At 33.1% G+C, this 13,729-nt stretch overlaps 1 protein-coding gene across 5 annotated transcripts in view; it reads right to left on the bottom strand.

Annotated features, from left to right (window-relative positions):
* UNC13C (unc-13 homolog C) overlaps positions 1-13,729 on the bottom strand; it is a 142,234-nt gene that overhangs the window by 52,979 nt on the left and 75,526 nt on the right. For all 5 annotated transcript variants that reach the window (XM_035335676.1, XM_035335678.1, XM_035335677.1 and 2 more), the window contains 4 exons: positions 10,261-10,329; positions 8,780-8,869; positions 8,059-8,187; positions 3,014-3,147 (listed from right to left, as the gene is read on the bottom strand). In XM_035335676.1, coding sequence (XP_035191567.1) covers positions 3,014-3,147; positions 8,059-8,187; positions 8,780-8,869; positions 10,261-10,329 — 422 coding nt within the window. The remainder of the gene's footprint in view (positions 1-3,013; positions 3,148-8,058; positions 8,188-8,779; positions 8,870-10,260; positions 10,330-13,729) is intronic.

Raw genomic sequence — 13,729 nt, 5'->3', positions numbered from 1 at the left:
TTTCACATCATCTGCTCTAAAAGTGTAATGGCCTGTTCTCAAAAGTAGAGGAGTTGTAACTCTGGAAACTGTAGAGCATCGCAGAATGGAGCTAACATTCTTGTCTTGGAGCTAACTCCCTTGTCTTCTGAGTATCTGCCTAATAGTCATTATTAAACTCATTATTCTACATTTGATTAATCCCTCATCACCATGGTAATGAAGCACAACTGTAATGGTGCATGCATGCTATCCTTTTGTGCATTGTTAAGCCTGTGATCAAAAAACTACATATACCAGAATATTTGTTTTTCTTTCCTGTATGTGAATACACACAAGGATTTTGTGTTTTTGTTGCTGCTGCTGTGGAGTCAGTCTTCTCTCTGTCCTCTATGTCTAAGCATTTAGTAAGATATGTGTTTCCATCATTTGTGTACTTTAATTTAGTGTTTATGGGCTCTATGAGTACTTAATTTCAAGTCATCTCTAAACTTTCTTTCCAGAACTTCCACACTTTAAACAATGTGATGGGCATTGTACAACTATCATAGTTAACTGTTGCGGTGTTGCAAATATGTGAGAAGATAACAAAGCTTAACACACAAAAGAATCATAAGAAAATTTTCGTATGTTGAAGATAAATAGTAACAGCAGCATTTACTTATTAAAGGGAAATGGTAATCAAAGGTCAAATTCTAGAGCCCCTGTGTAAATAAATGATTTTATATTATTTATATATTATTTATCTTATCACTGGTTAAAGACAACTTTTTAAAAATTATTATTTTTTTCCAAACAGTTCCAAAATTTGGTCACCAAGCTGCAAAATTTCAGAGAAATTTTGCAAGCAAAACTCTACACGTTAGGTTTTCTAGCCTTTGTAAAAGCCACACATTTTTCTCAGGGAAGCAAGAGGACAACCAGGAGTGTGCTCTATGAGTAATTTTGTTTCTCTTGCTACAATAATTTCTGTCTCATGGGCCATAATTTTCCCAATTTCTCTGTCATTCTTGGAACAATACTATAAAATCTCAGTTTATCCATAACATTGCTCTCAAAATCACCTTCCTGATTTGCTTGACAGTCTCTAATCCTCAACTCATAAATCAAGCATACAATAAAAAGTGGTGAAACTTCTTAGTAAGCAGTATGTTAGGTTTTCATGGCAAATAAAATAGCCATTCAGTTGCTGATATATAATAATCTTTATGCATTTTCAAAAATTCTAAACTGTGTATAGAAGGTATCCACTTATGAATTTCTTCCCTCTATCTGTTTTATACAACATACATACTGTACAATTAAATGGAGTGCTTTTTACTAAAAATGTGCAGAGGCACAGAGTTTAGAACTTGATTTCCAAACGCACAAAGATCTTTCAAGTAGATTATTTTTTATTGTTGACGTTCCTTTTAATTGAAAAGGAAATTTATTTTGCTAGCAATTTCTGCTGTCCTGCAGCATGTGTCTTAATCCTCTCAGAGGAACTCTGTTCTTTATCCCATCCCTTTCTCCATCATGTTTGCCTTAGAATACACCTAGAACAATTTTTAGGATCAGTTGTCCACTGAACAGTTACTTCTATATACTTTTCAATGAAGATACTGGAATGAAGTTCATATATATTTGTTCAGGTAGATGTTTTATAAGAAGTGTATTTTTTGTACAGATGATCTGACACAAAAATTGAGCTTTAGTTAATAGAGGAACTTCACCCTAAAGTGCATAAATGTAGTAAACAGAAAAAAAGCTTTGTTTCTTCTTCAGGGTAGAAAGATGTTTTTAATAAGGCCAGTGCAGGAAATAATCGAACAAAAAGATGCTTATTGGCCAGGACTGAAACAATTCTTCATTTATTTAAAAGAATGACAGGAATCAGAAGGCAAATATTTTCCAGTATCTGGTTATCACCAGGAAGTTTCTTTGGGGACTAAGTCTAAACCCTGTGGGTCCATAGACCTTTTATTTACAGACAAGGACATCTCCATGTACGAAGTGCCTTTATATATCAAATATTGCCTGAAAGAAACAGAATTATTATCACTCCCCTTCAGACCATTCTATTAAATTTCTTCTGCCACTGCAGATGCCTCTATTAATTGTTTAGCCATCACACAGGTATAAGATTCAATTCCAATTTTTGTCTAAATCAGCCAGACTACGCTGAGATTTTGTAAACTCTGCAAAATATCTCCAAGGAGCTAAGATAGCTGAAACTTTTCTCCAGGTCTTCATCATGTCACATTTCAATTAGCACAACATCTGTTTCTCTGGATCTCTCTTATTTGTTTCAGCCTTAATATGTGAAACATGCTTCTTTGCTCTTTCTGTATATTTCATTTTTAAAACCCAGCACTCTATCTCCTTTTCTTGCACCAATCAATTAGCTTGCTCTTCTCTACTAGTACAACAATAAGTTATTCAACTTGTCTTTGTTATTGATTGATCCTTCCTCACATATTACATCTCAGTTCTGAGAAATCAACTTGCATCTGTGGTAAATCCAAGATACCATTCTCTATTTTAAAAATTTTCAAGTCAGCCTACATAGACCTTCTCTCCAGGTAGCCATAAATTTGGAGAGTATCCTTTTGTGAAGCTTTTTATTTTTTATTTTTTTCCCCACAAATACATAAATACATTCCTAATACTCTATTATAATGCCTAAAAGGAGTCTCAGCATGATTTGTACAGTTTGCGTTGTCATGATACTATGATAATTCTAATACCATCGCACTGTTTTGCTGAACTTTGCTTTCTGTCTATCCATTTAGTTCTCTTGCATAATACTTTGTTACTTGACTTTTTGGGATGGTTCATATACCATGTGTCTTTAGAGTTCCTGAAACAAAATGTTTCTTTCCATTTACAAGAGCACTAAATCCTTATTCAACTGTTGATTTTATATTCTGTATTTTAAAAAAATCTATATTCAGATTACATTTAAAATACAATTACTGATTCTGATGTATTTCCTGTCCTTATTTTAATAAATCTGTGATTCTTAATTTTTATGGGGAAGGTAATTACTTACTGGTTCAAGACAGGTGTATATGCAGTTTTATCTTCATCTATGATGGTGACCATCAGAGTAATAAGCTGTGCCCAGAAATCTAAATTCTTTGTTGTTGGTCCCTGTTCTTCTTTAGGAACTTCTTGTTTCTTACCCTGTCAAAACAAGATTTTATTATATTTTATATTAGAGAAATTGGAGTAAGTATTATGTGATTTTCACCTACAGATGAAAGACTGTCGAAGACTGTCTTTGAAACTAAGACCCTTTTGAAGACTGTCTTAAGTCTGTCCAGATTACAGTAGTTTGTATAACGGTCTGTATCTGGTTGTGGACATGTCAAAAACCATATATAGTGCTAAGGCACCCAAATCAGCTGAGAAATTTGAATTATAGTGCATGTCCACAATTCAATGAAATACGTTCTTAAAATTCTTGTTGTGCTGAAACTGAGTGTAGGTAAAATGGTCTGTTGAGATGGAACTTTAATATCCTACACAATAAATACCAAACAAATCAATTATAAGGAATATTTCTTCTTTTGCTTTAGATTAAACTATGCTGAAGTTATTGGGCTTGCTATACTCTTCACTCTAAATGAAGAAGCAGATAAATTTCACTTTATTTTGTAATAAGAAAAAATAGTAAAGACTATTGCCTGAAGTATTTTGCATGGAGATTTTCCAAGGACTGATAGATTGGCTAGAAGAACAAATATGTGTGCATTTGTTTAAAACAGGAAGAGGAAAACAGTGCAGAGTAGGAGGGAAAAAAAATCGCTGGAGGTAGAAATACTGGGAAGATGTACCTAGGAATATTCAAGAGAGGTATTGTCTCTCCAAGGACTTTAAAGCTGTGAGCATAACAAGTGAGTTATTTGGTTTCCTTATTTTATTTTGTTTTAATTTTCATTCACGGAAATGGGATTTTGTATGCTCTTTGTAAATGAAAAGGACTGCGACCAGTTTCGTATCCAAAATAGACAGTCTGAGAAGCCCCTTTACATTTTTGTAACCGTCACCAGGAAAGACACGAGGCACTGATATGTCAGATGGATTACCAACATGACTGTCCAGTCGTTAATTAATATTTAGTAAGTAATGCAGTGTTTTATGGATGGAAAGCTTGCATTTTGTGCCTTTCTGTGTGGTTACATGTATAATATTCACCCCTTAAAAAACTCTATCAAGAAATTAATACTTTCTTACCTTGTTAAAATGTATATTTATATTTTTTAAACATACATTCCCTGTGCTTCTCATTTGTAGCCTACATATGACCAATTGAATGGACTCTGTTTCTCTTTGGATAGGCCTATATTAGTAGTATAGTGTATTAATTAAATGTTTTCTTAACCTCAATTAACTTTTATCTATTAACAACATTTAGAATGGCAGAAAGGGAATTTGAGCAACACTTAATTGAAATGGTGTTAGCTGTCACTGTGGAGAATTTTAGAAAAGTATCATTAATCACCCTGTTGCATACTTAGCTGATACACAAATGATACGGCGTCAGTGTCTAATGCGACTGAAATAAAGGTGAGGCTCAGAAGCAGTTGTAAAATGGATGGTGTGATTAATATCACCAGCAATTTACAAATGCCCATGCAAACAAAAGAGCTTTTCAAAATGGAAATGATTATTGGAGCATTAATGTCACTCACCAGGCCTTTCCCTGGTGTACATTATATAAGACCTTGTTTCTATAACAAAGATTTTTTCCTACTACTTTTTTTTTTTTTTTTTTTTTTTTTAAGCAGCTAGTGCATGTTTCAGAAAAACAACCAAAAAAAAAACAAACAGCAGTTGTAGAAGATAAAGCCATTTCACATTTAGTTCAACATCTTATCAAGAGCTATATTTCTACAAAATAACAACAACAAAAAGCAAAAAACTATGGCACGTAGCTGAAACTCTTCATGATTTTCACATGTGTATGTAAATCACAGGAGGTAAAATTCTATTCTTCAATATAGATAACAAAAAATACTTAGTTTACAAAATTTGAGTAGCACAAGGAGGTGACCTCCATAAAAACTCTCTTGTACAGAAATCCTGTAAAGATCAAGATGAAGGCAAATGTAGAAGGTGGTTAACATGAGTTGCGCACTCATGGATATAATATGCAGGAGCCTATCACTTCTGGCCAGATGGAAATGCTACTGTTTAAGTAAGAGTAACATCATTCACAATATGATTCAGGCAAGAAATGAACCATAGTAAAGCCCCAAGCCTGTAGTGGGCCTAAGCAAGACAGCAGCTGCTAGTCTTTCCCTTGAGTGAGAGCAGGTGCTGGCCTACATATAAACCATTTCTTGTTGCTTTGGGGCTCATTGGTTTCAGCTCTCGCTTCTCACAGCTCAAATCTCAGCTGTACAGCTAAAACATGAACTTTCTCTGCTGCACCACCATGTTAGGATGTTCTCAGTTTTCTTTCCTCCCTCTGAGCAGAGGAAGACTCCATTGCATGGGGAGGCAAGCAAAGATAAGAGAATGGTTAATGAAGAAGGCTAAAGGGTGGAACCTGGGGTAATTGGGTTAAGGGTTTTTGACACAAGGCTAATGAAATATTAATCACAATTTTGGTTTCTACTTCATTGTTCTAGTTGTGATACCAGAAATAACTCTGCAATATGGTTGGATTCAATGAAAAACCTTCAGAGCTACAGGTTCCAAAAAGATATATATTTAGCAGTCAAACTGCAGCAGTTAATTCAGTTTTTTAGTTGAGTGAATATACGTATATTTAATTACTGTTTCAGGACTTCACACTGCTCTATCAATAAGTCCAAAACTTGAAAATAATTGAGTAAGACAGAAATATTATAATGTCACCTTATCCACCCTTCTGTTCAAAAAAAAAAATAAAAAAAAAATGATTTGGAGACAGATATAAATTTAAACTTGTTTTACATTCTCTACCAAAACAAAAAGACTATAATGTCTCTGCATTTTCAACAATCTACTAAATAGGGAGAAAAAACTATTTCATGAATTCACAGATTAAAAAAAGTGGAAGTTTTATAATACAGATTAGCATTTGTAGGTATTGCAGTGCTGTGCAGAACTAAGATTACTTCATATTCCACTTTTAACAGTTTACTAAAATGACTAGCATTTGCTGATAAACTCTGCAGACTCTTCAGTACCCAGTCTAGCAACAAATCATATTATATTTAACAAAATGAAATTGCAGTAGAGTAAATGCTAGCAAAAAAAGGAACTGTTTATGAGGCAAATAGAAGTGATGTTTGACGTTGCTGCTCCAAATTCATAGTGGTCTTTAGCTTGCAATATAAGCTGTTTGAGAATAAACACATGAGCATTCATTGTGTTTCTTGATTATTTTCGGGATAAAAGCTGGCCTGGTTATTGTTATCTACAGTCATTTGGGTAAAATGTCATTGGATAGAATTAAAATCCCTCCCCTATATTCATATTTAAAAGTTTAGTGCTCTCAGACTACACAGTCTCAATCAAGGTGATCACAAAAAGAAGGAACAGACATCCTTTAAAAGATAAGGAACAAGAATAATTTTAAAACAATTCTGCATTATGAAACTGGAAGCCTAATAACATAAAGACAACAAAAAGTGGTATCTCAGGGAAAAGAAATTACATATAAGAAGTTTAATGAGCAACAAAAATGCATGTAGGGAAGTGGGAAACTTTACACAGCCCTTCACCTTCTCAAAGATAATGACAACAAATGCTTCATTATTTGTGGCTATTTCAGATTAGTTTCAGAAGTGTAATCTTTGCCCAGCCTTCTCAGACTATCTCTACAGAATCTGCTCTCTCTCTACGTAGCTTCAGCAGACTTCCTTCTGCAATTATTCATCAACCCTATCATGCTTATATGAAAAAGGAAATAGGGGAAAAAGACAAAGCATACGTTTACTCAGTTGTACTTCATTACAAAGAGGTAATGTATATATCATTTGTACATTGTGTTATTTTTCCCATATAATATACCTCTGTTTACAGTAGTATCAAGGTATCTGCAGCAAGATGCATTTCAGGCATTTTAATAGGAATTCAAATAATTCAAGAATTTCTTATTACTCCACAGAAAAAATCAATATAAACCTATGACAAATAATCATTCAGAAATTTCTTATTCATTGTGATTTGATGCTCCTGCAGCTTCATAAAGGCTTAAAGGTTACTGGACTTACTAGACAGTTCTTATGCAGGTGAATACATTCAATTGATTTTCTAGAAGAGTTCTGCCTAGAGGTGTTGGTGAGAGTTTCTTACATTTGAAGTTTGGGAGCTAGAGGTAAGTTTTCTTATCAGGATTCTCTGTCAGGAGTCCCACATTAGAAAACACATGTTCATTTCAGAAAAGTAGAATAGATAGCATTTACTGCTTTTCTTGGAATGTAGGAATTCATATTTTTGATTCAAGTGAAATATGCTGTCAAATTAATTTTGATATTTCATATCATGTAGTATTAATGTTCTTATTTATGATATACTACACTGCATATGTGTGTTTTCAAGGCACATATGTGTGACATCTGGGACATGACAAATACTATAATTATTTTGCCTTTACAGTTCACCCTGATGGACCGTTATTTAGAAGTGCTATGTAATTATCCTCTGGTTTCTTGAAGCAGCTACTAAATCCTGGATCGAAGTACACATCACAGGTGATAAAATATAAAACTGGAAATATAGTATATGATTTTCAGCAAATGCTAATACTTCTCTTCTACAGTCACTGAAGTGTAATACTGGAGTTTGAAAAATTGTTTTCCAATTACAAATCTTAAATGAACAGTAATCAATCTAATTTCATTTTCCCTAAAGCCACAGGACAATTTTACAGCCACGTCCACTGTAAAGACTAATTTATGAGTTGACATTTTCATTTTGAAACTCATCTTGTTAACCACTTAAGCATTCATAGCCATCTTTGGATGTTCTTATTATATAATGCTCTTTCTCATATGAATAAAATGAAAATAACCCCAGTGCTTTCATGTGAGGGAACACTGCAATGCTTTCTATTTACTTATTGTAAACTAACACCAATGACTAGCATGTTTGCCCTACCTGGTCCACTAACTGGAAGTAAAGATCATAGCAGTTGTCAAATATGTATTTATAAGTTGAGTCCAGGCAGGCTCTTACACAGTCTTTCACCACGGTACTGGCTCGAGGTGGGCTCTGTAATTCAAGGACCTAATAAAATATTTCATAAATGATAGAATTTTAGAATCATGTAGAATAGAATAAATACACATGTTGCAATGAATATAGATCTGCAATACAAGATGAAAAGTGTTGAAATATAATAATTGTAAAAATATTAAAATATATATATTGGCTTCAGGTTATCTTAGTTTATAAATGCATTAAAACATTTACTTCAGTTCAGCAATTAAATGGTATCTCTAATCTTTATTAGAATGACATTATTCATATGATGAATTTAGCTTACATACCCAAGGGTTTATGTATGAAGGTTTTCCTCTATAAGATATCATTAAACCATATAATTATGTGATTTTCACTGCATATCAAAGAAACCACTCTTCATTTTCTAAAGCAGTAGCTTCAGCTTTTTACTCCACTTTAGGATACATAAATATGAACTTGAAGTTAATGAATCATTTAATTCTCTTTATGTTGTGCCTACCACAATGACATCACAAGCTATTGTTACAAGGTGCTTCATGATCTTGTATTCCCATCCACCATTTTCATTCTAAAAAATCTTTAGAACTGGTTCAGTTCTGAACCACCTAGATATTTTGCAAATAAAGGACAATACCTTCATTCGAAAAAAAGTAATGCTGGTAAGCAGGTCCACAGTTGATTTCAGATCTTGAAGTCTTTCAGAATTGCTGGCAGGAAAGTTATCCTGTTGAATCAGGAAGAGAGGAATCAAGTGAGATGGGAAATAAAGGTATGATCCTTGAAAAACTAGGAAAAAATAATCTGGGAAAACAAAGATGATGCTTGGAAGGATTAGAAAAGTTCATCTGCTGCCTGAGTTCTGCTTGTGAGAAAGTCAGTGATAAGTATCCTTTTGATGCAAATAGGAGCACTCCTGATAATGCTACTGGCTTTGTAATACAAATGTTTTAAATTACTACAATATTTTCAGAACATTGATGAAGTAAAGACAGTACAAAAAGTCTTTGGAAGTCTTGCTAATGGAAATCATTTATGGATTTTCCATGGCACTTAATTCACTTGTGGGCTTACAGTCTGTAGTAAGGTTACTGAAGGAATCTTGATTTTTTTTTGCTGTGATCTCTAGGTTAACAGGCAGAGTTGGAAAAAGCTGTTATTTAAATGGTTTCATACTAATGAAAGTCATCCTCATGCCCTGAAAAAATTGGAATAACCTTCTTCAGTGCTAAAAGAACTTAAAAACAAATTTACATGCTCCATGAAGATTTAAGTCTTAAAAAGTGAATGTGTGCAGCTTCTACTACCTGTAATACCTTGAGGTTCTTTTAAACATTCCCTTCCACTCTTTCCACTTTAGAAAGCAAGCCAGATGAACAGAGAAATCCCTGAGCTATATGCAGCCATTCCTAGGAGCTGAAAGGAGAGCCATAGCTGATGGATCCCTTATAGCTTATGTATCACCTAAACGTTTCATCACCCAGTGAAATGGAGAAAGAGAGGGAGTTCAAAATGGTATGATAATTGGCTGGTATTCAGTGCTTGCTTCTTTCCAGTAAAGGCTGGGTTTGGAACACAACAAGTGGAAGGAGCTTCTATGTAGCACAAATGAAACTGGGGATTCCTAATCAAGAAAAATGGGGAGTCAGATCCCAACATTCCTAGGATATCATCTTGGTGACTGTAGAACCTCTCAAAATAAATACAGCAGCAATTCCAATTTACATTACGTAAGTCTATGAAGGCAATCTCAGGTGAATTAACTTAATCATGTTGTGAACTAATTTAAATGAAGTTGTTGAAACCTACTCTTTCTTGAATATCTGCTCATCCTTTGACTCACTGTTAGCTTTTGGGAAAAAAAAAGGGGAAAAAAAGAAAAAACTTTTTCGAATTGAGAAAATAGTTAAAATGCGTCAGTTCTCTTTTTTTTTTATTATTTTTTTGTTGTTGATGTTGTTCCTAAGGATTTGAACTCTCCTGTTAGCACTCAGTATCTCAGTTTCTATGCCACAAGAGGGATTATCTCTAAAAGATCTTTAATCGGATAAAGCACACAGGGACGTTTGTGGAAAAACACATTTGAGTTGTCCTCTAGGTAGAATATGGTGCACATACCCTGTATTTAGATAAATCAATCCTCAGAGAATTGTGCAATTGATCCAGAAGTTTTATGAACTTTTCCCTCTGTAAAATGAAAACAATAATATTTTGCAGTAAGAACTGGCACAACTTTGTAATCAAGAATAAAATTATAGCTTGCACTCCCCACCACCTTAAAAAAAAAAAAAAAAGAAAGAAAGAATGCATTTATCTACTAATTTACATTCTTAATTCATTTGAAAGATAGATTGTTTTCCATTGTTTCATGTAAAAGTCCTGGTCTGAGATATCTTTTACAACTGTGTTTTTGCCTTCTAACCTATATTGTAATTTACTTGGTATGCATTCAACACTGTGCAGCTGTGCAATGCATTAGTGAGGTGATGTGTGAGGTGACTCTCCTAAACAGTATTTTCCTTTCTTAATGATTGACACATTCTTAAATAACTCAAGCAAAATACCTAGAAATTGAAAAACATTGCCCAAAGTCTCTGACCAAAAATGCATCAATTCAATTTAAAGCCCATAGTTATCTTATCAGTCCATACTAAAACAGATGAACTTGTACAAGTTTTTTTTATTTGCCTTGTAATTGCTTACACTCTTGAAGAAACCACTTCCCCCCCCTTTAATATGTAAGAACTTATGTTCATTTACAGCAGAATTTGATGTAAAAGTACAATTGAAAATAACACTTCAGAAAACATTTTGCCAAGATAACCTGCTGATTTGTGCCATTTCCAAGTAATACTAATGAGAGTTTTTAATTACCAGTCTTAATATTAGAACATATACCATAGTCCACTGCACAAAAATCTGCATACTATGTGAAAGTTGCAGTCTACTGGAAATAGCAAGATCTGATAGCTCTCAGAATGATATCCCTCAAATAGGATACACACTAATTTGAAACCAGAGTCCTTCATGCACTGTCACTTGATGCTCAGCGAAGCGCTAACCTACATCCAAACCTACTAATTTGGCATGGTTCCCATAAGGAATCTTTTTTTTTTTTTTTTTTTTTTTTTTTCCAAATCCTTCCCAGCTGTAGCCTGAGGACTTGAATTTGAGATGCTCTTTTTGATGAAGTGCAGCTATCCACTAACAAATACCTTTTGACAAGAAAGAAAAAGAATCCAATATTTTGCCTATAAGTCAATTGTTTGAAGAAGGATCTCCAAATCTCTATTAATGATGCTTACTACTGTCTTTCCATCCATCTGTTGAACTATGAATTGGATTGGAACTTGCGTCAAAAGTAAACTGTCATTAACATCAGAGAGAGGATTTAATCTCTCTCCAATCTGAGGATAAAAGAAGGTAGTTCTGATCATTAGCAAAATGGAAGGAAAGAACAGGAAATCTGTTTAAAACATTCTAAATTTCAAAATCTGGGTAAAACCTGAAAGTCTAATTGGGCTTGAACACGGAAAGAGTTGTCTTGTTTCAACAAAGACGTAGAATCATACCATAATAAACCATCAATGAGTTTATATATATATAAAAAAAAGTAGAGTAAGTACATAGCAAAATAAGTACGTATTTCACTGTCACGGTAAAACAGTAATTAAACCATAAATATTCTGATAGTGCTTTTCATCTATGGAACTTTTTTACTCTCTAGAATGGAGCAGCATTAATACTCTTATTTCAAAGCAAACCTCTAGCAGCAGGAGATAAAATTCCATTTCAATAACATGCTATCTCCAAACTAAAGACACAGACCTGGGTTCATATACATGGGAGATGTACCACCAACCTTAACATTTAAAATGAATTAACATTTAAAATAAGTATTTTCCTTAAAAACATTACTGCATGGTCTTAAATACAATGATTATTTAATGGAACTTACATAAAGACTTCTGACATCCCCTAAATTTAAAAATACATTATTGCATTAGTATTATTAGTGTTAGTACTATTTTAGGAGTATTTTGAACTAATTGTTGATTATTTACTGTATTTTACTGTAAGCTGTAACATTAGATCCTAAGAACACTCAAGATTCAGCAATAATAAAAAACAGTATTTGGTATTATTACTCCACAAAATGGTGTTATTTCTTTTTTTAAACCATGAGTTCAATCTTAAAGATGCCTGTGTATGAAATGCAGACATGTTTTGTTTCAACTATTCAAAGTATGAAAAAATTACACAGGAATGTTGTCCTTAATCCTTGCCAGCCTATGTGAAAGCAGCAGACTGTTTGCAGTAGCAAGATCTGCAAGCTCTCAAAATGTGTGACTGAATCCACATCACCCTCAAGATAGGATATTTTCTATATCAAACACTGTTTGCTACAAATCAAAATTTCTTTTACCACCCAGAACAATTTTTTTCTTTAAAAAACTAAAAATTTACACTTGTTCCAGGCACAGATTGGATTAATTTATTGCATATAATCTGATAGTTGTTTGTGACTTCTGATGGGAAGACAAAAGCAAAATTAGAAATAGATTTGCCTTGGTTTACTAGTTCAAATGTATAATTTCATAATGTCTTGAAAATCTTGAAAGTCATGTGTTTCTATTATCCTTAATGATGTAAAAGAACATTACAATCTCTGACACTACTTCACACCACTATAATTTGTATTTATTAAGTTTTAATTGTTTTATATTTAATTTAATGTCAATAAACTGTTTTAAAGAAAATTTTATGTTTTCATACATACTGTTAAATGAGAAATTATTAGATATCATATACAAATAAGGAAAGGAATGAATGCATTTTTCAGCATCAAATTGCGTTTATAATCTACCTCTGTGTATGTAATGTGTAATAGTAGAAATATGAAAGCAATGCCTTTGAACTACTGGTTTTCTTTCCTGCTCTTATAGTCCCAGTGAAGGTAAGGGAATAGATTAGACAGTGTATTTTAATTTGGTTGTCATATTTTATCTACACTGTAAAATATATATCCATAGAAGGAAAATCAACAACAACAAAGTACTACCACATCTTGAGGTTCTGGTAGTCTGCCTAAATTTTCTGACATCTAGGTCCAGGGCTTGGACAGTGCACCATATTTTGGCAAAAAAATAATAATAATAATTAAAAAATAAATTGTTATAGACAAGTTGTTTACAAGTATTTATGGCTAGATTTATTAGGTTAGTATGAGTTTGCTAATGACATGCCCCAAGAAAGCAATTGTAAAATGTAATTAGTCTAGTGCAGTTAGTCTGCAAGACCCATTGCAATAAAGATAAAAACTAGTTGTTAAAGATTTTAGTTCTATATGTGTGTGCTGGTTTTTTCTACCCTATATTCCTTGCATATAACCATATAAGGGTTTTAGAAGGAAATGAATAGTATCTTCTTTAGTTTTTGTAGTGGTTGATTGTAGACTTGGTAAAATCTTCAAAAGCTAACTGCAACACTCATTCTTTAAAATCACCAACTTTTTTAAAAATTATTATTTTGAATTTAGAAGTTAACATTGTGTCATATATTAGAAAATAAGGATCAGTATTCTATT

This window comes from Oxyura jamaicensis, chromosome 10 (genome assembly GCF_011077185.1).
Source record: "Oxyura jamaicensis isolate SHBP4307 breed ruddy duck chromosome 10, BPBGC_Ojam_1.0, whole genome shotgun sequence".
Lineage (NCBI taxonomy): Eukaryota > Metazoa > Chordata > Aves > Anseriformes > Anatidae > Oxyura > Oxyura jamaicensis.
This window is presented reverse-complemented; position numbering and strand designations above follow the sequence as displayed.